This window comes from Hyla sarda, chromosome 9, assembly GCF_029499605.1.
Source record: "Hyla sarda isolate aHylSar1 chromosome 9, aHylSar1.hap1, whole genome shotgun sequence".
Taxonomy (NCBI): Eukaryota; Metazoa; Chordata; class Amphibia; order Anura; family Hylidae; genus Hyla; species Hyla sarda.
This window is the reverse complement of record NC_079197.1, coordinates 44893272-44918016: the sequence shown is the minus strand read 5'-3', so window position 1 is coordinate 44918016 and position 24745 is coordinate 44893272. Positions and strand designations below refer to the sequence as shown.

The following is a 24745-nucleotide window of genomic DNA, read 5'->3' as shown; positions in this document are numbered from 1 at the left end:
GCAGGGCAGCGCTCTGGAGACTGCATGGGTGAAGGAGGAGCCGCCATCTTGCCGGGCTGTGCAGAGGGAGGTAGGGATGCACTCCTCTGGGGCTGCGAGCGGGTGAAGTAGCCCCTCAAATCCCTCTGTGGCGAGGATGGCCGAGATCTAGTCTGCCTCTTCTGCCTTTTCTTTTGGTTCCCCATAAGGTCGGACAGAGGTTTCAGGGAATAACAGGGGGTGCAGGACCGGAGCTCCTAGAAAGCACGTCCTCACACCCGCATGGCAAACCACGCCCATGATACCAGTTTTATAGCCGACAACATCACTATGGCCCACCCAGGAAGAGCTGTTTTGCTTCTTTTTTCTCCTCCTCACCTTTTAATGGCTATAATGTTTTGCATCAACAACGCTAAATAAGGGTATAATATACTTGTGGCCATGTGGCCATTTTTCAGCTTCAATTCTGGTCTCTTACTTCTTGAGGCACTGGCGGTGTCATTCTAAAGCTGAGGCTACCAGCCTTGCTAACATTGGTTTGCAGGGACACTGGGCCAGATGAGGTGGGGGAGGGGACGTTTTAGAGACAAATTGTACTTTTTAATTGTACCTTTTTTTCTTGAATTGTAGAACAAAAAAAAATACTTTAGCACTAAATTGAAGGAAAAAAAAAATCATGATTGTTTCACCATGCTGTAAAAATGACATGTTAATTATGATGATAACAGATTTATACTGCTTTTGTTGTGTTTTAATGCTTCTAAAATAATTATGGCTTTAAAAACTCATATAATATGCTTTTATAACTAGGCCAGGTGAAGATGTAAAGGAAAGCAACTGACCACAACCAAATAAATCCCAAAAAAGTAAGTAATTAAATATGGGTGTTTATTCAATCATGCTATGGCCGTAATATTTTGTCACGAAGAGGGGTGCCATTCCATTGTCTACCTTGGGTGTCAAATGTTAGACTCGTCTATGAGACCAATTCCAGGACCCCATGTATAACACACAATTGGACAACCACTCCGAGCGCTTAGCTTATATTATGTACAGGACCTCCAGCATAAATGCAAAATGTGTCAGTATTCTCCATAGCAACCAAATTCCTCCCACTTCAGGGGTCTCTAACTAGAGCAGGGATACTCAACTGGTGGGCCGCGGTCCAGATCCCTGCCTGGCACTTCTCCAGTGATGCAGACGGAGCGATTAGCCAGGCCAGACAAGAAGAGGCCAGAGCAGCGGAGCAGCACAGGACCTGAGACGGGGAGCCTACGCTGTCAGGTGAGCAGTCATTCCCCCCACCTGTGACTCTCCAGTTGTTACAGAACTCCAAGTCCCATCATAACCATCTGTCTATGCATGATGGGAGTTGTACGTTGCAGCAGCTGTAGAGTCACAGTGACTTCATTTATTCTGGGGGCACAGTGACTTCATTTATTCTGGGGGCACAGTTTATTAAGAGGACAAAGTGGTGTGGTATGCCTTGGGGGGTGTAGGGTAGCTGGGATGTTGTAGTAGGTAAGGGGTTAATGTTAACCCTATAGTTCGTGACGCCAGGCTGAGGGCTAGTATGCTGAGGTAATTCTCCGGCTATCGCCGCCCTTCCCAGAAACGACAGGTTCATGTAATAAAATGACTGAAGGTCCATAAGGTACTTGAACTTGAACTTGGGTAACTTTACTTAAGTGCTTGCGGTACATTCAGTGAACAATGACAGTCTCAGGAATACAGTCATTATATAGCTAAATGACTGACAACTGTTGCGGACCTTGAAAGAGATTAAAGTCTCTGAATTTAGGGTAATTATTGCAGATCCGTCCGGATTTAGGGGATAGATAAGGTTCGGTGATCTTGCAGAGTGCGTGGGTATTGATACACTCAGAATTTAGAAGTTATCGGCCGTCGCCGCAAGGTAAAGGCCTAGACTCACTGATCTCAGCAGCGCAGATGCTTCTCGCTTGCTTGCACAGGAACAAGAGAGCGAGAACATGGCCGCCGCTCCCTTATATGGGCAGGGGGCGGGGCTAATCTGATTGGTCCGAACATCCGTCACTCACTGTTACACAGTGTGATGGGATTGACTACGTCACAAGGACCTCCAAAGGTCCTCAAGCAGAAATACCATAGAGTTCACCTGACCACGTGACCCGCAGGTCCTGCTACGCTATGGGCAGGTAATTAACTATTTATTTACATTTATACAATCTTACACATACAAATCCTAAATGGCTACAGGATAAGTACTATAGGGATGAGAGGTGACTAGGTGTGGATAAGACAATAGGGACCCTGACGTCCTAGGGACTCTGGCTATGGGGACCCACAATAAAAGGTACCAGATAGGATACGGTACGGGACACCACAGTGGCATCATTTATTCTGGGGGCACAGTGACTTCATTTATTCTGGGGGCACAGTGATTTCATTTATTCTGGGGGCACAGTGACTTCATTTCTTAAGAGGATAAAGTTACATAATTTATTCTTGGGGCACAGTGACATCATTTATTCTGGGGGCACAGTGACTTCATTTATTCTGGGGGCATATTGACATCATTTATTCTGGGTGCACGATGGTATGGTGGTATCATTCATTGAGAGTGACGGTGGTATCATTCATTGTTTTATGGTACACTTAGTCATTACATGGCACAGTGTTCGTTAAAATTATATTTGGGGCCATATTGTGCGGCAGTAATGTACCAGGGACATAGCATGTAGCAGTACTATACCAGCTACATAGTGTGTGGCAGTACTATACCATGGATATAGAGTGTGGCAGTACTACACAAGGTAGGAGATGGGGAGAAAAAGATACATAGAGTACGTTCCTAGTGAAGATCGTTTTGATAGGGAGGCAATAAGAGGTAATATAGGGTCCTTACCCTTAGGTGTTGCGCTGAGGGCACAACACGTACAGTGGCTTGTGGAGACAAATTCGCAGGATAGCCGCCAAGGGGAACTCCCGGAGATGACGTCTGTTGGTCCGGTGTGGATGCATGACATTAGAAAATGAAAAAGTGTTCCCCTCGAATGAAGGCATTGGTCCCACTAGTTAAGATATATACCAGTATACTTTATTGCAATGCATTTCGATCCCAAACTGGGATCCCAGTTCGGGATCGAAACGCGTTGCAATAAAGTATATATATCTTAACTAGTGGGACCAGTGCCTTCATTCAAGGGGAACACTTTTTCATTTTCTACTGTCAAGTACTACACCAGGGGCATACCAAGTGGCAGTATTATAGCAGGGGCATACCAAGTGCCAGAAATATACCAGGGGCACACCGTGTGGCAGTAATATACCTGGAGAACAGCGTGTGGCTTTAATATATTAGGGGCATAGCATGTGGCAGCACTATACCAGGGGCATAGCGTGTCAGTATAATACCATGGGAACAGCCTGCGGCATTAATATATTTAGGGGCACATCGTGCGGCAATATATTATTGACGCATGTTGTGCCCCTAAATATATTACTCAGGGGCATAGCGTGTGGCAGTAATATATTCTGGGGCACAGCGTGCGGCAGTAATATATTCAGGGGCACAGCATGTGGCAGTAATATATTCAGGGGCATAGCCTGCTTCAGTAATATATTCAGGGGGTACAGTGTGCGGCAGTAATATATTCAGGGACACAGTGTGTGGCAGTAATATATTCAGGGGCACGGCGTGCAGCAGTAATATATTCAGGGGCACATCGTGCGACAGTAATATATTTAGGGGGTACAGTGTGTGGCAGTAATATATTCAGGGGCACAGTGTGTGGTAGTATTATATTCAGGGACATACAATGTGGCAGTGTTATATTCAGGGACATACAATGTGGCAGTATTTTATTCAGGGGTACAGTCTCTCAGTATCCCGAAAATACATTTACATCCTCCAGTCTTCAGTCGTTTTACCTATTTCCTTCATGGCACTGCAGCAACTAGGTGTGAATCAGGCCTCAGCGCTTTGCTCGGACCTTTACCAGTGGCAGACCTGGATAAGCGGACCCTCACTAAAAATAGTTGAGTACCCCTGGACTAAAGGGTTATCTCCTCCTTTTAACACCATATAGTTTTTAGACCCCAAATTACCGTATTTTTCACCCTATAGGACGCACCGGCGTATAAGACGCACCCAATTTTTAGGGGCAAAATCTAAAAAAATAAAGATTTTGAACCCAATAGTGGTCTTCAACCTGCAGACCTCCAGATGTTGCAAAACTACAACTCCCAGCATGCTGGGAGTTGTAGTTTTGCAACATCTGAAGGTCCGCAGATTGAAGACCACTGCAGGAGGAGGTAATACTCACGTGTCCCCGCCGCTCCAGACCCGTCACCGCTGCCCTGGATGTCGCTCCATCGCTGTTGCCGTGTCCCCGTCGCTCTGGAACGTCTCTGCTGCCGGCCGGGTATTCTCGCTCTCCGTCGCCGCCATCAAGTCGTTACGCACGCCGACGCACGTACGCGACGACGTGATGACGAGGAAGGAGAGCGCCGGCCATACAGGGGATCCCTGAACGGAGAAGACACAGAGGAGACAGGTAAGGTCCCTCCCGGTGTCCTGTAAGCACTAACCCGGCTATTCAGTCGGGCTGTTCGGGACCGCCGCATTGAAATTGCGGCGGTCCCGAACAGCCCGACTGAACAGCAGGGTTAGTGTCACTTTCCCTTCAGATGCGGCGGTCAGCTTTGATCACTGCATCTGAAGGGTTAATACAGGGCATCACCGCGATGGGTGATGTCCTGTATTAGCCGCGGGTCCTGGCCGTTGATGGCCGCAGGGACCGCCGCGATAGGGGTGTATTCGCCGTATAAGACGCACCGACTTTTTCCCCCCAGTTTTGGGGAAGAAAAAGTGCGTCTTATACGGCGAAAAATACGGTATATTGATTACTTTCTTTTTCTTATAGAGATCCAAATCCCCTGCATGACATGCTGCAGCCACGACTTCATGGAGCTAAGTTGCCAGCGGCATATTAGGGCAGATTTACTATGGAAAATGTACCAGAGGCATACATGCCTTGCCCCACAAGTATTATAGATGCTTTTATAGATACCATTATGCAGGGCTTGATAAGGGGGTGTGGCATTGGTCTAAAAAGGGGGTGTGGTCTATCAAGAATAGATCCGTTTTTTACATGAGGCTTTGTGCACCAAAACATTTTTGCACACAATTTTGCCATAAACTGAGCTAATAAATGGTCTAAACTTAAACTAGAAAGTCTTAAGATTTATCAAACAGCCCGAACCATTGTGAAAAATCCCGCACATTTTTACACTGTCTTCAGTCTCTGAGACTTTATAAGGTGTTAGTAAATTTGCCTAAAGTGTTTGAATTCAGTTCAGTGTAAGCAGTAGGTTCCCATTTAATGGTAGCCAGCATGTTATCATTGAAAACTATGGGGAAGATTTATCAAAACCTGTCTTGAGGAAAAGTTGCTGAATTGCCCATAGCAACCAATCAGATCGCTTCTTTCACTTTTCAGAGGGCTTTTAAAAAATGAAAGAAGCAATCTGATTGGTTGCTATGGGCCACGCAGCGACTTTTCCTCTTCACAGGTTTTGATAAATCTCCCCCTATATAGTATGTACTGTATGTAATGTACATGTTATAGGCTGGTAAAGATGAGGCAGTGATGTCACAATGATGTCAGTGGTGTCATTAGAATTCCATCAGCCGCCTGAATCTTTGAGGGTTAGTGATGGAGAGCGACAGGATGTCAGGTCTGTGGGGTCCTTTATTAATATATTTTTAGGGGTTTATTTACTACTAAAGATCTGGATTTTGACGTTATCACCTGTATGAAGCAGGATGTGGACTATGGGGGAGATTTATCAAAACCTGTCCAGAGGAAAAGTTGCCCTGTTGTCCATAGCAACCAATCAGATTGCTTCTTTCACTTTACAGAGGCCTTGTTAAAAATGAAAGAAGAAATCTGATTGGTTGCTATGGGCAACTCAGCAACTTTTCCTCTGGACAGGTTTTGATGAATCTCCCCCTATGCTACTATCAAGGGCTTCTACCAGAACTGGTCCTGTGGCTGAAGTAATATTTAGGAGGATGGAAGTGTTTTTAGATATTATGGCTTATCATCGCTACTGTTTTATTCCTTAACAGTTTTCTATGTGGTGAGCGTAGGAGTGTTTGTGGTGGGCATTGCCCTGTTTAGGAAATTTTTCAGGTAAGTCCCTGCATTATTAGTTTATTCTGTACAGGGTTGGTGGGTTCATTCTGTACAGGACAATCACCTAATAGCTGCTAACCATTTGTTGTTTTGTTTATTTTTAGAAAGAAAAGCCAATTTATGGTATTTAAGGACCTTGAGTCGGCCTACACCGATGATCCGTGTAATGATAATTTATAATAGACCTGTTGGGTATTGTTTTCTTCACTGTGTAGAATAGAGCAGAAGAGTCATGTTCTTCTTCTTGTTTTTGTAGTGGGATATTATCCAGATGAGGACTATGATTTTTCTAACTGTACCCTCATGATGGAGAGTGAGGAGTGAAGCGAAAAGATCAGGTAAGACATTCATAGAGGAGGTGAAATTTGATGCAACTTTACCATATAATAGGCATGTTATGGCCCTGAAAATCTGCAGATGAAAATTTTCTGCTATGTGTGAGTAATCTTTTGAAATCCCAATTCACATATATTGTACATAAATAGAAATTTGCTTAAAACAAATCTGTGAAACGTTGCCTAAATTATTTACCCATTGAAATATGGGAATAGGTTCCACTTTTCTCCCTCTTCAGAGGAGTACCGTATATACTCGAGTATAAGCCAACCCGAATATAAGCCGAGGCCCCCTAATTTAACTCCCAAAAACCCAGGAAAAGTTAGTGACTCGACTATAAGCCTAGGGTGGAAAATACATCATCCCCCCCCCTGTCATCATCCCCCCCCTGTCATCATCCAGACCCCGTCATTAACACCACTGTCATCATCACCCTGTTATCATCCCCCCCTGTCATCATCCAGACCCCAGTCATTATCACCCCCGTCATCATCACCCTGTCATTTTCACCCCCGTCATCATCACCCTGTCATCATCCAGACCCCCGTCATCATTCCCCCCTCCCCCCCTCTTCATCATCACCGCCTGTCAATCCTTTCATCAGTTGTCTTCAACCTGCGGACCTCCAGATGTTGCAAAACTACAACTCCCAGCATGCCCGGACAGCCATCGGCAGCCTTCGTCATCATCCAGACCCCCCTTTAGTTTTCTTCTCACTTCCCCTCGGTGGGAAGGGTGAGCTGTTCCAGGCCATCTATGCTGCAGGGACCATCCGGTGGGGAGGGTTAGTCGTTCCGGGCTGTCCATCTTCACCGGGAGGCCCTCTTCTGCTGCACACGGACATCCCTGTACGTCGTCGTCAAGGCAACATCACTAGTATGGGGCCAGCCCCGAGCGGAGAAGAGGGCTTTCCGGGCACTGAGAAGGGATTGACAGGCGGAGAGTTCACTCGAGTATAAGCCGAGGGGGGCGTTTTCAGCACGAAAAATTGTGCTGAAAAACTCGGCTTATACTCGAGTATATATGGTAAGTGCAGTTTAACTGAGAATATATCACTGCAGATTATTATAAATTGAAAGGAGAGCAGCACCCGAACAAACAGGAATTGGTGCACGCAGAGTCCAGACCCGGGTCAGGGATCCATATATAAACAAAAATTGGAAATATCCGCAGCAGACTGAATGATAAAATCCAAAAAAAAGTTTTATTCCATCACAGTGAGGATGTTCAGAACAACGTTTCAACCAGCTCCCTGGTCTTTTTCAAGCTCCTGCAGATTATTAGGTAGATTGTTACAATTGTGATGAGAAGCTTTTCTTATGTTCTGATTACATGGAAGAATTTCATAACATTTTTATTCTAGAACATCATAGCTTCCCCCATGTGAAGGACTACACCATGATTTATATTTACTATATATTTATCAATATAGTTTAGAATTATTACATTTAATTTAATACTTTAAACACTATTATAAATCTTGGCTCCAAATCACCTGCATAACAGAAAATACCTATTGCTGACACCACTAATCAATTTTTTGTTTTTCATTCAGCAGGAATGTCTCACTTTTTATTATTTTTCTTTTTCATTTGTAATTCAAAATGTAAAACTTCAAACGTTATATAATTTTACTTTCTTTTTTTTTCAAATTTATACATATGTTCTGAACTGCACAACACATACACAGGTGCTTTATTACAGACATGGGGATATTTAACAAAACCTGTGTAGAGAAAGAGTACAGTACTGCAGTTGCCCATAGCAACCAATCAGATCGCTATCTACATTTTTCAAAGGCCTTTGTAAAAAATGAAAGAAACAATCGGATTGGTTGCCGTGGGCATCCCTCTTCCTCTACATAGGTTTTGATAAATCTCCCCCACAGTGCATAGCAGACGATAGACATCTCGCATTCCACCTGCTTTGCTGGAGCTGTCACCTGATTCTGTGGCAAGCACAAGTCACAGCATAAATAGTGAAAAAAAACTGGTATTGTGGCACCCACTAGTGATGATGTTGAGGTGACCAAAAAAGGTTGTAAGGTGAAATTCATGATGCCAGGGCAATGTTAACCTCCATGTTCTGAGGATGAAATAGCTTCTCCTGGGCCAGGCACAGGGTAATAAATACACCAATGCAAGGTTACAGATATTTTTTCTTTCCTTATGCAGCGATACAAAAATGTATACATTAAATTAAGTACATTTCCTATCCCATCCCCTTTCCTCCTTCCCTCCCGTACCTCGATGCCTGGCACTACTAAACACTAAACACTAACGCAGTTAGTACATCCTTAACTCCTCCATTCCTTCCATTCCGTGCAAACTTTTTAATTTTTCCTTCCTCAACTTTTGTAACCCCAATAGCTTGAGTACCATTCCCTCTTTACCTCCTTTCATCCTGAATAAACCTAGAATTGTGCGTATTTTGCTGCGGATCCGCCGCTGAAGGACCTCTATATGCTGCCTTTACATGTGCCTACTCGGAGCGGCAATACGCCGCTACGAGCAGACACACACTGCGATGTGCGAGTCCACATGTGCATGCGCAGTATACTCGAACATCGCGGCAGCTCTCGGCCTAGCACATCGCTTCAGTGTGTCTGTACGTAGCAGCGTATTGCCGCTCCGAGCAGGCACATGTAAAGGCACCATACAGAGGTCCTTCAGCGGCGGATCTGCAGTGTAAAATACGCTGTAAATCCGCTCATCTCAACGTACCCTTAAAGTGGATTTTAACCTTCGAATCCTCCACTATTTGGTCATAAACACCTTTCCAAAACCTTTACATTTTTTGACCCCCGCTATACATGTGTAATAAATCTGTCTCTTCACTTTTACATTTAGGGCATATAGCTAGTTATCTTATACCCATCGGTTTTAAAACTCATGGTGCGAAATGTAAATAGTGAATAATTTTAAAGTATGATAACCGGTGATTGGAGTTACCAGATGCCCTTTTGATGTTTCTAAAAATAGTTTTCCACTCCTCTTCTTTGATTTCCCCTACATCTCTATTCCATTTTGCTTTACATTTTAAAGGGGTACTCCAGCCCAAGACATCTTATCCCCTATCCAAAGGAAGATGCCTGATCGTGGGGGTCCCGCTGCTGGGGACCCCCCGCAATTTTTCATGCAGCACCCTGCTGTCATCAGCTTCCGGAGTGAATATCACTCCGGGTCTGAGGAATCATGATCATGGGGCCGGAGTATACATTTTGATCAAAAAGTACAAGCCCACTCGCCACGTCAAGGCCACCTATTTAGAGCGGGTCCCTAACGTCCCTAGCATAAAATGGCGTAGCACTGGGCGGCGACCACCACCGCAGCAACACCAGTGCCCACAGGGGGAATGACCCACTGGCAGAGCGGCCCCAATGCCACTCAAACCAGTCCCTGGGCCACACCTTCCCACAGACACGGTGCCACGGCAGCAATGTACACCGCACAGCACCCCACCAGTGTGAACAAGGTGTAAAAGCTCACTTACCATATGCTCCCAGTCAGACTGGGAGGCTGCCAGAAATGAAAGGGCCCTCTGTAGCTACCTGCTACTTTATATAGGGTTGGGCTGAAGGGGTGGGGCAGAGTGCAGAACAAGTTAAAAAAAAAAAAAAAGGGATAGAAAACACAATGGGAATTCAAGTAGAGAAAACAGACATGGTCGCACATCCACAAATTGTATTTTGATCTAATTGCTTCTCAGCATAAATTCAAAAACTAACAGGTTGTTAGTATACATTTTGATAAAAAGTATAAGCCCACTCGCCACGTCAAGGCCACCTATTTAGAGTGGGTCCCTAATGTCCCTAGCGTAAAATGGTGTAGCACTGTGCGGTGACCACCACTGCAGCAACACCAGTGCCCACAGGGGGAACGACCCACTGGCAGAGCGGCCCCAACGTCACTCAAACCATTCTCTGGGCCGAACTTAAAGGGTAAAACCCTACATATACATATACCCCTACACAGTTACCCCCCCCCCCCCCCCAATAAAAACATCTCATACGGCACTGTTTCCAAAACGGAGCCTCCAGCTGTTGCAAAATAACAACTCCCAGTATTGCCGGACAGCCATTGACTGTCCAGGCATACTAGGAGTTTTGCAACAGCTGGAGGCACCCTGTTTGGGGAAACACTGCCGTCGGGTATTTTGGTATCGGAGGCAAGTGTAATTCTTGCATCCGGGTCTGTCCCATGCAAATCCCTAATTTAGGCCTCAAACGCGCATGGCACTCTCTCACTTCAGAGCTCTGTCGTATTTCAAGGCAACAGTTTAGGGTCACATATGGGGTATTTCAGTACTCGGGAGAAATTACCTAACAAATTTTGGGGGGCTTTTTCTCCTTTTACCCCTTATGAAAAGGTAATGTTGGGGTCTACTCCAGCATGTTATTGTAAAAAATAACCGAACTATAAAAATAAAATGTTAATGATACCGTACGGTGAACGGTGTGAACGGAAAAAAAAAGTCCAAAAAAGCAGCTTTTTTAAAAACATTTTATTCCCCAAAAAATTATAAAAAGTGTATTAAAAGTTTTATATAAGCAAACATGGTATCAATAAAAAGTACAGATCACGGTGCAAAAAATGAGCCCTCATACCGCCGCTTATACGGAAAAATGAAAAATTTATAGGTCTTCAAAATAGGGGGATTTTAAATGTACTACGCAACAGTAATAGAAAAGTATGTTATCATGGGTATCATTTTAATCGTATTGACCCAAAGAATAAAGAACAAATGTCATTTTTACCATAAATTGTACGGCGTGAAAACAAAACCTTCCAAAATGTGGAAAATTGCGGTTTTCTTTTCAATTTTCCCACACAAATAGTATTTTTTTGGGTTGCGCCATACATTTTATGGTAAAGTGAGTGATGGCATTACAACGGACAACTGGTCGTGCAAAAAACAAGCCCTCCCATTAGTCTGTGAATGAAAATATAAAAGAGTTATGATTTTTTGAAGGTGAGGAGGAAAAAACTAAAACGTAAAAATAAAATTGTCCTTAAGGCCCAAATGGGCTGAGTCCTTAAGGGGTTAAGTTGGGTGTGAAAATGAAATATTTTTTTTTTCACTAAAATGCTGGTGTTATCCCAAATTTTTCATTTTCACAAGGGGTAATAGGAAAAAATGACCCCCAAAATTTGGATATGGAACACCATTTCTTCTGAGTATATAAATATGTGGCTGTAAAGTGCTCTGCTGCCACGCTACAATGCTCAGAAGAGAAGGAGCGCCATTGGGCTTTTGGAGAGAGAATGTGTCTGGAATTGAAGGCCATATGTGTTTACAAAGCCCCCATGGTTCCAGAACAGTGCCCCCCCCCCCCCCACATTTGACCCCATTTTGGAAAGTAATCCCCTCTCGGAAATGTATTAAGGGGTGCAGTGAGCATTTACACCCCACAGACGTCTGACAGATTTTTGTAACAGTGGTCCATGAAAATGAAAAATTTAATTTTTTAATATGCATAACCCAATGTTCCAAAGATCTGTCAAACACCAGTGGGGTGTAAATGCTCACTGCACCCCTTATTAAATTCTGTGAGGGGTGCAGTTTCCAAAATGGGGTCACATGTGGGGGGATCCACTGTTCTGGCACCACGGGGGGCTTTGTAAACGCACATGGTCCCTGACTACCATTCCAAACAAATTCTCTCTCCAAAAGCTCAATGGCACTCCTTCTCTTCTGCTCATTGCAATGCGCCCGCAGAGCACTTTACATCCACATATGGGGTATTTGCATACTCAGAAGAAATGGGATTAAACATTATAGGAGGCTTTGTCTCCTACTGCTCCTTGTGAAAATAAAAAATGTGGAGTAAAACCAGCATTTTAGTGAAAAAAAATCTAATTTTTCATTTTCACGTCCAACTTTAGTACAAATTTGTCAAACACCTGTGGGGTGCAAAGGCTCACTGTACCCCTTGTTACATTCCTTGAGGGGTGTTGTTTCCCAAATAGTGTGCCATGTTGGGCTTTTAATTTGCTGTTCTGGCACCACAGGGGCTTCCTAAATGCGACATGCCCCCCCAAAAACCATTTCAGCAAAATTTGCTTTCCAAAAGCCAAATCTGACTCATTCTCTTCTGAGCATAATAGTTCACCCGCAGAGCACTTGGCGTCCACACATGGGGTATTTCCATACTCAGAAGAAACAATTTTTGGAGGGCATTTTCTCCTATTACCCCTTGTAAAAATTTAAAATTTGGGGGAAATCCAGCATTTTAGTGAAAAAAAAATTAATTTACACATCCAACTTTAAAAAAAAGCCGTCAAAGCGGGACCCTTAGTTAATAGAGCGAAGCACTGATCGCGGTGCTGCGCGCTATTAAGCTTTTAGACGCGGCGTTCAATGTTGATCGCCGCGTCTGAAGTGAAAGTAAACTACTCCCGGCTAGCTCAGTCGGCTGTTCGGGACCGCCACGGCAAAATCGCGGCTTCCCGAACAGCTGGAACACATGAGCATGAGCAGTCAAGCGGCAGAATCATTGATCAACGTTATCCTATGGGATAACAATGATCAATGTAAAAGATCAGTGTGTGCAGCGTCATAGCCCCTATGGAGGTGGAGAGGAATTGTTGCGTGAATATGCTATTTACCCATCACTTTGGAGGGAAATCGTTTCTCGATGTAAAGATTACAGAAATAGAAGATTGCTTCTATACTTCCACTTCACAGAAAAACGATTTCCAAAAATGTATTTCTACATTTTGGGAGCTCCCACCCAGACCATGTCAAAAGACGTATTCCTTACAGCGAGTTTATACGAATTAAGAGAATCAATAATGCCACGGAAACTTACCTTGAGCAGGTGAGGGAATTGACAGATCGTTTAATAGAATGGTAGGATGTGGTAGGAGAAGCTTTCTGCAAGGTGGAGAGAAAAAACAGAGAAGAATTACTGTATAATAATAGTCCATGTAGAGCAAAGTAAGACAGATTTACCTTTACATTTAAGAATACACCAATGAATAACCATCAAAAATATTATTTCCTACAATTGGCTTATTTTAAAACAAGATTGTGATTTAAAGGGGTCCTCCGGTGGAAAACTTTTTTTTTTTTTTTTTTAATACACTGTTATCAGAAAGTTAAAGAGATTTGCAAATTACTTCTATAAAAAAAATCTTAATCCTTCTAGTACTTATTAGCTGCTGAATACTACAGAGGAAATTATTTTCTTTTTGGAACACAGCGCTCTCTGCTGAATCACAAACACAGTGCTCTCTGCTGACATCTCTGTCCATTATAAGAACTGTCCAGAGTAGGAGAAAATCCCCATAGCAAATATATGCTGTTCTGAACAGTTCCTAAAATGGACAGAGATGTCAGCAGAGAGCACTGTGCTCGTGATTCAGCAGAGAGCGCTGTGTTCCAAAAAGAAAATAATTTCCTCTGTAGTATTCAGCAGCTAATAAATACTAGAAGGATTAAGATTTTTTTTATAGAAGTAATTTGCAAATCCCTTTAACTTTCTGTCAACAGTGTATTTAAAAAAAAAAAGTTTTCCACCGGAGGACCCCTTTAAATCACAATCTTGTTTTAAAATAAGCCAATTGTAGGAAATAATATTTTTGATGGTTATTCATTGGTGTATTCTTAAATGTAAAGGTAAATCTTTCTTACTTTTCTCTACAGTGGTAGACCCCAGTAGTCCCCAGTGGTCGGACCCCCCCGCAATCTGAAACTTATCCCCTATCCGTAAGATAGAGAAGTTTTTCACTGGACTGCCCCTTTAAGAGGCTTTGTATTTTTGTATAGATGAGAAAGTCTCTCAGACTCCTAAAATGCTTTGAACCAACACATTGGCAGTCCTGTGTTACTGCACTTCCCGAACTGACAGGGAATACACTAAAGAATACTATAGGTGCTTCTTGTCAAGAACCTGTCCAGTGTTAATATATTCAGAATGGTAGCACCCACTGTATATTTTAACAAAACATAATTTGTTGTAAGGTAAATGCCAATAAGTGGTAAAAGAGGATATCTCAAGATCTAAAGTCATCACTTGTCCACAGGATAGGTAATAACTTGCTGATTATAAGGGATCCAACCACTTTAGTGATCAAGAGAATGAAAGTCCCTTGTCCAATAATGAACTTAGTAACACAGAGCTGTAGCTAGCCCTTTTTTGTGCCTGGGCGAGAACAGAAAATTGCGGAGCCCCTGTAGGTAGGTAGCTTGGCCCCGGTTTCACCCCTTTTACAGGTGTAGAGGAGAACAGGGGTGAATAGGTGTACTTGGGGTAACAGAGGTGTACTTGGGAGACAGAAGGGAAACAGAGGGGTGCACATGGGTGTCAGAGAGGTGTACATGGGTGACAGATGGCTAACAGAGGGGTGTACTTGGGAGACAGAGGGGTGCACATGGGTGCCAGACGGGTGTACAGGAGTGTCAGAGGGGTGTAGAGATGTGACCGAGGGTTGTACATGGATGACAGAGGTGTAGAGGGGTGTACATGAATGACAGGGCATACAGGGATAACAGGGGTGTAAAGGTATTACAGGGGTAACAAAGGGGTGTAGAGAGGTTACAGCAGGTGACAGAGGGATGTACAGGGGTGTAGAGGGGTGACAGAAGGGCAGGGGTTCAGTACCTGAAGCTGAGTAGGCCTCTGTCAGTGCCGCCCCTGCTCCTTCATTCAGAGCTGCTCCACAGGAGAGGGAGGATACACGAGGATTGGAGCGGCAGCATCACCCGTCCTCGCACTGCACAAAGGCTTCTCTCCAGCCCAGCTTGCATGCCTTTAATTCACAGGTGCACAGGCCTGGGCAGGAGAATCAAAAAATCTTAGCGCCATATTTCACACCAGAGTGTCCTGGCACCCCATTTGGGAAGCATTGCCTAGTGTAATGTGTGCCAGACTCCCTGTGCAAGCAGGTGCATCGGCCAGGGCCAGTCCAGTCCTGGTTGCTGCGACCCCTTGCAACAATGCGCCTGAGGCGATCGCCTCACTTGTCTCATGGGAGCTACAGCCCTGGAGTAACAGTATACATGCTCTGCCACCACTCCATTCACTCTCTATTGGAATTTCAAACATTGCCGAGCACCGTACTCTATATACTGTGCTGTTCTCTTGATAGATGCGGGTCCCAGTGCTCGGAGCCCTCCATTCAGCCAGTTATCACCTATTTTATTAATAGATAATATATTTTTTTTTAAATATTAGGATAACCCCATTTACTATAGTAAATTTGAAAGTGACAGATTTACTTTACTAAAAGAACAACTCGGGAGTAGAATACAGAGTATGATCCTACTTATGTACAAATGCTCTGTATAAAACACACTATGTCTAGTAAAGTTTAAAGGTCATTTTATTACTTGAGGTAAAAAAATAAACATGATTTTCAACAACGAATTAGCAAAAAAAAAAGGATAAATGTACAACTTGTAAACCTTGTCTCTTGCAGTATAACTGCATGTTTTGTCACTTTATACACCCAGGTTCACTCCCATGGATTACTGCTTGGAATATATCAGGATCTTGGCATAAAGACTTGTGCTGGATATCCAGGAAGCCAGGGATTTTAGGAGTTGGATGCACAAACCTTTGCTGACTGGGGTGTAGATTTGCTCAAATTTGATGGTTGTTATTATGAAAATCTGGAGCAGTTGGAAGAAGGTAAGTGCCAGAAAATAGTGTATATTATTGTTGTGACATTGTAGGATCCTTTAAGAAAAGAGGCTTCAGTATGTAAGCCTGCCAAAAGGAAACATCAAGTATGTATTGATATACAATGATATAGACATGACTGGAATCCCTGGGGACTCAATAACCTGTTTCTAAAATGTTATTGTAAAGATATATATTTGCTAAATTTTAATTCCATAGATGTTATGATCAATAGCACTTGCACCGCCTCATTGGTTTACAGAGGGAGGGGTTTCCTCTGTCACCCCATTAGTGCCCCTGCATTCAGAGTGTCGATAGGTTGTCATGGTAGGCCGAGGTCTGATGAAGGTCTAATATATGGTACACGTGTATACCATGTCTATTATATTAGTACAAGTGTACGGTATGCCACGTGCGCTGTGGAAATATGTGGAAACGTGCACCAGTAGCAGAAATAAGTCAGATGTTGGTATTTGGGTGCACTTATTTGATGCATGGTATGTTCTTTAGTTTACTGTTTGGTTATTCCCATCCCAGATATTTTTGTAGATATGCCATTACTCTCTAAAAGTTGCCATTCCCACAGGATCCCCACCTAATGAGGTGACTGCTGCATATAAGAGGAGAATCATATAGGTGCTCAATAAAGGGGGCTGTACTATTGACACATCCATGTTAAACACATTTTGGGGACAGATGATCTTTGAAATTACTATGGAGTCATATGATAAACAAGTTCTACTTCAGTTGTGTACATTCACTTTTATGGGAGATTTGTTTGTTTAGCTGTTTCCATTAAAAAAAAGCTGGAGCCATGCACAAGTGGAGCAGGTTTATTGTATTCTAGAGTGTCTCATCCAAAGACTTAAGATACCCATACACAGGGGATAAGAGATGACCAACAGCTATCTCTGCTAATCCCTCCATGGGGCCAAGCATCCATGTAGCCAGACTCCACTGACAGTGGCTTATCTGTCCAAGAACAAAAAGCAGTTTAAATCCAACATGTCTGATCCTTCTTTCCTCCAATAACTTCTACCAGGGAGAGTTAAATGGGTACTCTGGTGGAAAACTATTTTTTTTTTTAAATTAACTGGAGCCAAAAACAGATTTGTAAATTACTTCTATTTAAAAATCTTAATCCTTCCAGTACTTATCAGCTGCTGTATGCTCCACAGGAAGTTGGATAGTTCTTTACTATCTGACCACAGTGCTCTCTTTCCGTGTCAGGAACTGTCCAGAGTAGGAGCAAATCCCCATAGCAAACCTCTCCTGCTCCGGACAGTCCTTGACACGGACAGAGGTGTCAGCAGAGAGCAATGTGGTCAGGCAAAAAATAAAAGAACTTCCTGTGGAGCATACAGCAGCTAAGTACTGGAAGGATTAAGATTTTTAAATGGAAGTAATTTACAAATTTGTTTAACTTTCTGGCACCAGTTGATTAGAAAAAATGTTGTTTGCCACTGGAGTACCCCTTTAAGAGGCCCCATACACATTAGACAGTCATCCAGTCCCACCACAATGGGCAGGTTGTTGGCTTTTTTTCTAAGATTTATGAGGGGGGGGGGGGGACTTTTGAAACACACAAGGACAAACCCCGACATACAGTGCATATTTTTTATTTATTACACATAAGCTTAAGTGTAAGGCTAGACCAACTTCCATAGACCTTTTTTAGTTTGTTTTTTCATTTGTATTTAGGTTAGGTTTAGGTTTGTATACAGGTTACCGCAATATGTCTATAGCATTGAACCGCAAAGGTAGAAATATCGTGTATTCTTGTGAGTGGCCACTTTATGCCCATCGTTTCACAAAAGTATGAAAAAAATAGTGCTCTTCATACAGTGAAAAGATGTGTCCTTTTTAGAAGCTAAAATTTGTATAAAACTGAAATTTCTCTAGAACCCATATGTACACATGTCAGGAATAACAAGGCAAACTGGCCAATTGTACCATTCCCATTGTGTCAGTTTAGCCAGCAGTTTGCTACCCCAAACCTCAAGGTAGTGAAGATAGGTGCAACTGGGATAAGTATAGCGTGATCTTATGGCTGCCTGGTGCCCTGTGAAACCAGTATTAGCTGTTACATTCCCAGGCTTTTTAAAGGGTAGTTTTTACAGTAGAGACACCAAAATCTTAGGCAATTGGTTACCTTTGTTTAAGGGCTGTGAAGTCGGTAACAGGTAAACATTTATCAAAACTTGTAGAGGAAAAGTGGAGCAGTTGCCCATATTAACCGATCAGATCGCTTCTTTAATTTATAAAAAGGCCTTTGAGAAATGAAAGATCTGATTGGTTGCTATGGACAACTGCTCCACTTTTCCTCTGCACAGGTTTTGATAAATCTCCCAGAATGTGTCCAAGAGATCGGCTCTACTCCTTAGGTGCCCTTGACTCTCTGTATTAAAGGAAAACGGTCAACCTGTTCATCCACACTAAACCCAATACACTGGGTTATAGTGTGGGTGGACAGGAGTCCAACGAGGGGTCACTTACTTAAATATGTGCACTAGGTCCTGAGATATGCCCCCCCAAAAGATCTACTGCTATATTCTGTGAATAGCACGCAGGGTTGTGGAGTCATAGACAATGAATATGTAAATTGAGCTGACATAGCCCCACCCCCTGCACAAGATTCATTGAATTTAGCAGAGGATCTTCTGGGGGACATATCTCAGGACCTACTGGACATATTTAAGTAAGTGACCAATCGTTGGACTCCTGTTCACCCGCACTATAACTCAGTGTATTGGGTTTAGTGTGAGTGAACTGGCTGACAGTTTTCCTTTAAGAGATTCCCCAGACTCAGTGCACACTAGAACTGTGAAGAAAAGGGGCCAGGGAAACCCAATCCAAGGAGCTCCGTGCATCTAACAAAAAGAGCCCGCCTCCTGGACACTTCCCATGGTGACAGTTGTGATATTAAACAACATTTTCCAAGGCAACTTGCATGACCAAAACACCAGGCATTGTTACTCTCCCTGACCACTAAATAGCACTTGATGGCTCAAAACAGCTGGCAAATTTCCTGTAAGTACACACCTGACTTCCTTTTTATGAGCAGTTCTGTGGTTCGGAATTTTGGAGGTCTTGTGGGTATTGTGCTATGACACTTTTGTGGGTAAGGGACAATGGTAATATATTAGTAATATATGTATTTCTTAAGCATTTTACTGGCAAATACATGAAGTTTATGCAAAGATTCAGTATTCAGTCATGACCCTTCTTTTTTAAGACTTCAAGACTGCAACTTTCCCTGGCATGCTGGATATCTGCTTCTGTGCCAAATCCTGACCGATGGCAACCCCTTTTTGCCCAGTCAGTGCTTAGTGAACAAAATCTTGAATTTTTGGGTCTATGGCCAGGAAACTCCCCAGATTTAAACCCTGTTGAGAACCTGTGGACAGTCCTTTAAAAAGTGGGTGGACAAACAATAAAACAGAAATTGTGATAAACTCCAAGAACCTATTAGACAAGAATGGGGTGTCCTCAGTCAGGATTTGGCGCAGAAGCTGATATCCAGCATGCCAGGGCGAATTGCAGAAGTCTTGAAAAAGAACGGTCAACAATAAATTTTTGGCCATGACTGTACATAGTATTTTCAGCACTTCAGTGACATTTCTCACATTAGTATTACAGTAGTCTTTATTTATTATACATTTGCTTTAGGTAAATTATACTCAAGTTGCAGAGTACTGTAATTCTTGGAGAAATTTGGATGATATTCAAGACTCTTGGACAAGTGTAAAGATGGTGTTAGATTTCACTGCAGCTTTACAAGATCAGCTGGTTCCTTCAGCTGGACCAGGAGCATGGAACGATCCAGACATGGTCAGTAAATTGTCTTCACATTTCCTTGAATTTTATTTTTTATTTTTCAAATCATTCAATTGGCTTTTACATGAACACTGTGTATCTCTGGCTCTCCCAGAGAGATACATGGAGGGGTGTGTCGGCCACTGCTTTGTGCGGTGTTTGACAGTAATCTGTGCACGGAACAAAGGTTTCTCCGTGCATGAAGGGTGCCTGGCAGGAGATTGCAGGGGCTCGACCATTGGTTCAGACCCCACCCCCCCACAATTGGAATAAGATATCCTGCACTGGAGTACCCCTTTAATGTCCTTGCAAAGGGATTGCATAGTAAGTTATCAACCTTTGCAGATGATACTAAGCTCTGTAAAGTGGTTAACACAATACAGGACAGTGCACTGTTGCCAATAGATCTGGATAGGTTGGAGGCTTTGGCTGAGAAGTGGCAAAATAGGTTCAACACTGATAAATGTAAGGTTATGCACATGGGGAGGAAACATTCAGGCTGGAAATATGTATAAAATTTTAGTAATCAGTAAATTTACCTGTAGCAACCAGTGTCAGGCAGCTGCTTCCAAGGCAAATAAAATCATGGGGTGAATCAAATGGGCGTAGATGCCCACGACAAGGAAATGATTCTGTACAAATCACTAGTCAGACCACACATGGAATACTGTGTACAGTACTGGGCACCAGTGTACAAGAAAGATATAGTGGAGCTGGAGAGGGTTCAAAGACGGGCAACCAGAGTAATACAGGGAATGGGAGGACTACAATACCCAGAAAGATTATCAAAATTAGGGTTATTTAGTTTATAAAAAGATGTCTGTGGGGCAGTACAGAGATCAGGGGGCAGTACAGTATTAGGGGGCAGTACAGAGATCTTTTCCATGATCTATTTATACCCAGAACTGTACTTATTACAAGGGGATATTTTCTACTCCTAGAGGAAAAAAATTCCCACACTAGCACTGATGGGGGTTCTTTAATGTAAGAGCAGTGAGAGTATGGAACTCTCTGCAATAGGAAGTGGTCATGGTAAACCTAATAAAAGTGTTCAAAAAAAGACCTGGATGCATTTCTAGAGAGCAATAATATAATGTTATAGTCACTAGATTCTGTAGGTGGGATGTTGATTAAGGTGTTTATTCTGATTGTCAGGAAGACATTTTTTACCCCTAAAATGAGGAAAATGGTCTTCAGCCTCAGGGTTGTTTTTGTTTTATTTATTTACTTCCTTTGCATCAACACTAAAGGGTACTAGGCAGAACACTATAAGGTCATAGACTTTGAGTACTAGGGACGGTGGTTCCACCATTTCCTAATGATTAATAATCTGCTTAAGGGTAGGGTTACACGTGCCATATTTCGCTGCATATTTTCTCACCCATTGAAGTCAAAGGGTAGCATTATACGCAGCTGATTTCGCTACTTATTGACTTTAACGGGTGTGAAAATATGCAGCAGCAAATACGGCATGCGCGACCCTACACTAAGAAGAGTTTTTGGAGATCAATTTCTATTTATTGTCCCTAATAGTTATCTTCCTAACTATTCCCGTTTTTCCTAATTTTCTAGCTGGTCATTGGTAACTTTGGCTTGAGTTGGGATCAAGAAGTCACACAAATGGCTCCATCATGGCTGCTCCACTGCTAATGTCTAATGATTTACGAGATATCAATCCAAGATCCACAGCACTTCTGCAAAACCAAGAGGTGATTGCCGTCAACCAAGACCCCCTAGGTGCTCAGGTATACGATTTTCTTATAAGTTATTACAGTATATGAAAGATTTTAAAAACCTGTTTAGGTGAATAACAAAAATGCTACTGAAGATTAGTGCCGATATATAGTTGCAGTTAATGAAAACATCTTTATTGAGCAATTGGATTAAACGTATATGTAAGTAAAATGAGTCACACATGGATTGGGCGGCACCGTGAGATTGCAAACGATTAAAGTTTTTTTTTTTTTTTGTAAGTATTTATTTAGAACTTTTTTTAAAGAACAAAAAAAAGAACAAATACTACACCAGCACAGAACTCCTTAAAGCATCACAACCAGTAATGAGAGGCAGGAAAAAGATACAAGAAACACATGGAAGACAGGTCAATCATGAAGCCCAGCACTAGGCAGCACAGTAACACCACACACGGATACCCACACACACCACACTCACACACCCAAAGAAGCACCCCCACCCAGCCCCCACTCACAAGGAGGAAATACTTTATTGAGGAGCATTTACCAGCTCCAGAGGGACCACCGACTCTCTTAAAATCAGCCACGGCATCCAGACCTTATCAAATTTCTTTGGGCACCTGCGACTGATTATATAAAGTTCTATATAAAGGAACATACTTGTTAACTAAATTAAACCACCGAGAAATAGGGGGATGGTAGTGTCTTTCCATGCCATTATCACAACCTTACGTACGCAAAAGCAAGCATCTATGTGAACCCAATTCCAGACAATTAATGATTCCCAACAAACTACCGGGAAAACACAAAGGGGAACTCTAGATGGTCGGACAAGAACTGCATGACAGCCCTCCAAAATGGTTCTACACACGGACAACTACACACAGCATGAGTAAGAGAGCCCACATCTGATTGACAGCAGAAGCAAGTATCAGAAGAGGAGACACCTATACGGAACAGTTTAACGGGAGTATTAATCTATCCTGTATAAGCATATCCCTAGCACTTACCACAGTAGGGTAATACATTTTCACAACTTCCTGCCACTGGTCCTCTGTCAACGCTGGGACATCCACCATCCAGTTCACAAACGCCAACACAAAGGGATCTGGACCGATGGACTGAAGTAACGTAAACGCCTTTGTCAGGGGTTTGGCGAAGTCAGTAGTACCCAGCAGCAGTTCCACTTCAGAAAAGACAGGAGTCACATCAAGAGAACTAAATTGTGCCACAACTGCAGGTCTCAACTGGAGGTACCGAAAATGGGCATTCCTTGGAAGATGAAAGCACTCACACAATTCATGGAAGTAGGGGGAAGGATGAGAATTCCCCAAATAAATGCATGGCAAACTTCATCCCATGATCACTCCAGAAGCCGGTCACTTCCAACTCCTGTAGGTGCTCAAAGTGAGGGTTTCCCCACAGGGGTGCTCTAGGAGACAGTGCCGGCAACGGGAAGTGTCTGGAGACCACCGACCACACCTAAGCTATACCTTTAATAGGAGACGGTAACCTAAAAGAGGGGGTGTACCTATACAGGGTGTTAGTAAGAGTCTCATATAAACCCATGATAGCTCCTGCCAGTGCTGTAGCTACATTCGCAAGATCCAGGTAGATCCACCAGGCGGTGTACACTAATTGAGATGCTAGAAAATAGTTATGCATGGCAGGGGAAGCAAAACCACCCAGTTGCTTCAACGCCTGGACCAGTGCCTGACCCAGTCATGGAGGTTTATCTTGCCAGTAGATCTCAGAACACCGCCCAACTTCACAAAGAACCTCTTAGGGGGAACAGGGGGGACAAATGGAAAACATACAGAAACTTAGGGAGATATATAACTTTGAAAATATTAATTCTACCCGCTGAGGAAAGAAGCAAGGAGGTCCAGGATTGCAATCTGGTAGCCGTAGAGGCCAGAACAGGATCCAGATTCAACGCCATATAATCCCTCAGACACGCAGTAACCTCTACTCCTAGATATCAAAATTGGGTAACCACCTGCAAACCATTGGGAAGAGAGGGCAGAGGATCAGCAACCACCGACAAAGGCATCTGGGAAGATTTTGCCCAGTTAACCCTCAAGCCCAAGAAGAAACCAAAGCTATCCAGGAGATCGAATAACGCCCCCAGGGAACCACGAACATCTGCTAAGTAGACCAAAGTATCTTCTGCATACATGGAGACCTTCTCTTCAAGGGACCCCCTACTTAACCCATGGATATCAGGTGAAGCTCTTATGGCCGCTGCCAGCGGTTCAACAGCTAAAGCAAACAGAAACAGAGACAGCGGACACCCCTGCCCAAGAGAAATATGCAGAGATATCCAAATTTGTGTGTATTCTAGCCCTCGGTTTATCGTATAGCAACCTTACCAAAGCTCAGAACGTCTGACCAAAACGAAGGATCCTCAGCACAGTCCAAAGATAAGGCCATTCTACTGAATCAAAAGCCTTATACACAGAAGCCCACAGAAGCATCATTCTCCGCAGCAGCAATATTAAGATGTAAGCCCATTAACATTAATGTCTGCAGCTAAGACATCGGTAAGAGTCAGATCCTTCCCCAGCTTGGGGAGAACCACAATAAGGGCTTCCCTCATGGAGTCCGGAAGTTTCCCAGTCTCCGCAGCAACGCTAAAGAGATTTTGCAAAAGAGGGATCAGCCTCTCCTCGTTCACCCTGTACCAGTCCCCAATCATCTAGTCTAAACCAGAGTTTTCCCCATTTGCAGTGGGGAAAAGGGGGCATCTAAAGCAGTTGCCTGCACCTCAGTTAGGGATTTAAGGGGCAATTCCCTCAAAAATGAGACTAAGTACTCTGGGACATCCAATAAGCGGGAAGCATATAGAGTACTATAGAAAGCCCAGAAAACATAATTAAAGGGGTTCTCCGGTGCTTACACATCTTATCCCCTATCCAAAGGATAGGGGATAAGATGCCTGATTGTGGGAGTCCCGCAGCTGGGGACGTCCGTGATCATGCACGCGGCACCCCATTTTTAATCAGTCCCCGGAGCGTGTTTGCTCCGGGTCTGATTAGGGTCTACCGCAGGGCCGGCGGCGTGTGACGTCACACCTCCGCCCCGTGTGACGTCACGCTCCGCCCCTCAATGCA

At 43.4% G+C, this 24745-nt stretch overlaps 1 protein-coding gene, 1 long non-coding RNA gene and 1 pseudogene across 2 annotated transcripts in view; 2 read left to right on the top strand and 1 right to left on the bottom strand.

The window, feature by feature from the left end:
• Window positions 1-7266, bottom strand: part of LOC130290292 (60S ribosomal protein L36a-like) — a 196798-nt gene extending 189532 nt beyond the window's left edge. Inside the window, exon 1 of the mRNA XM_056537701.1 lies at window positions 7215-7266. Coding sequence (XP_056393676.1) covers window positions 7215-7251 — 37 coding nt within the window. The 5' untranslated portion in view covers window positions 7252-7266. The remainder of the gene's footprint in view (window positions 1-7214) is intronic.
• Window positions 5938-14196, top strand: LOC130290294 (uncharacterized). The gene is made up of 4 exons (XR_008847559.1): window positions 5938-6158; window positions 6266-6324; window positions 6418-6499; window positions 14145-14196. It is a non-coding gene; the product is annotated as an uncharacterized LOC130290294 (long non-coding RNA).
• Window positions 14197-15437: 1241 nt separating this feature from the next.
• Window positions 15438-23754, top strand: LOC130291887 (alpha-galactosidase A-like; annotated as a pseudogene).
• Window positions 23755-24745: the final 991 nt, after the last annotated feature.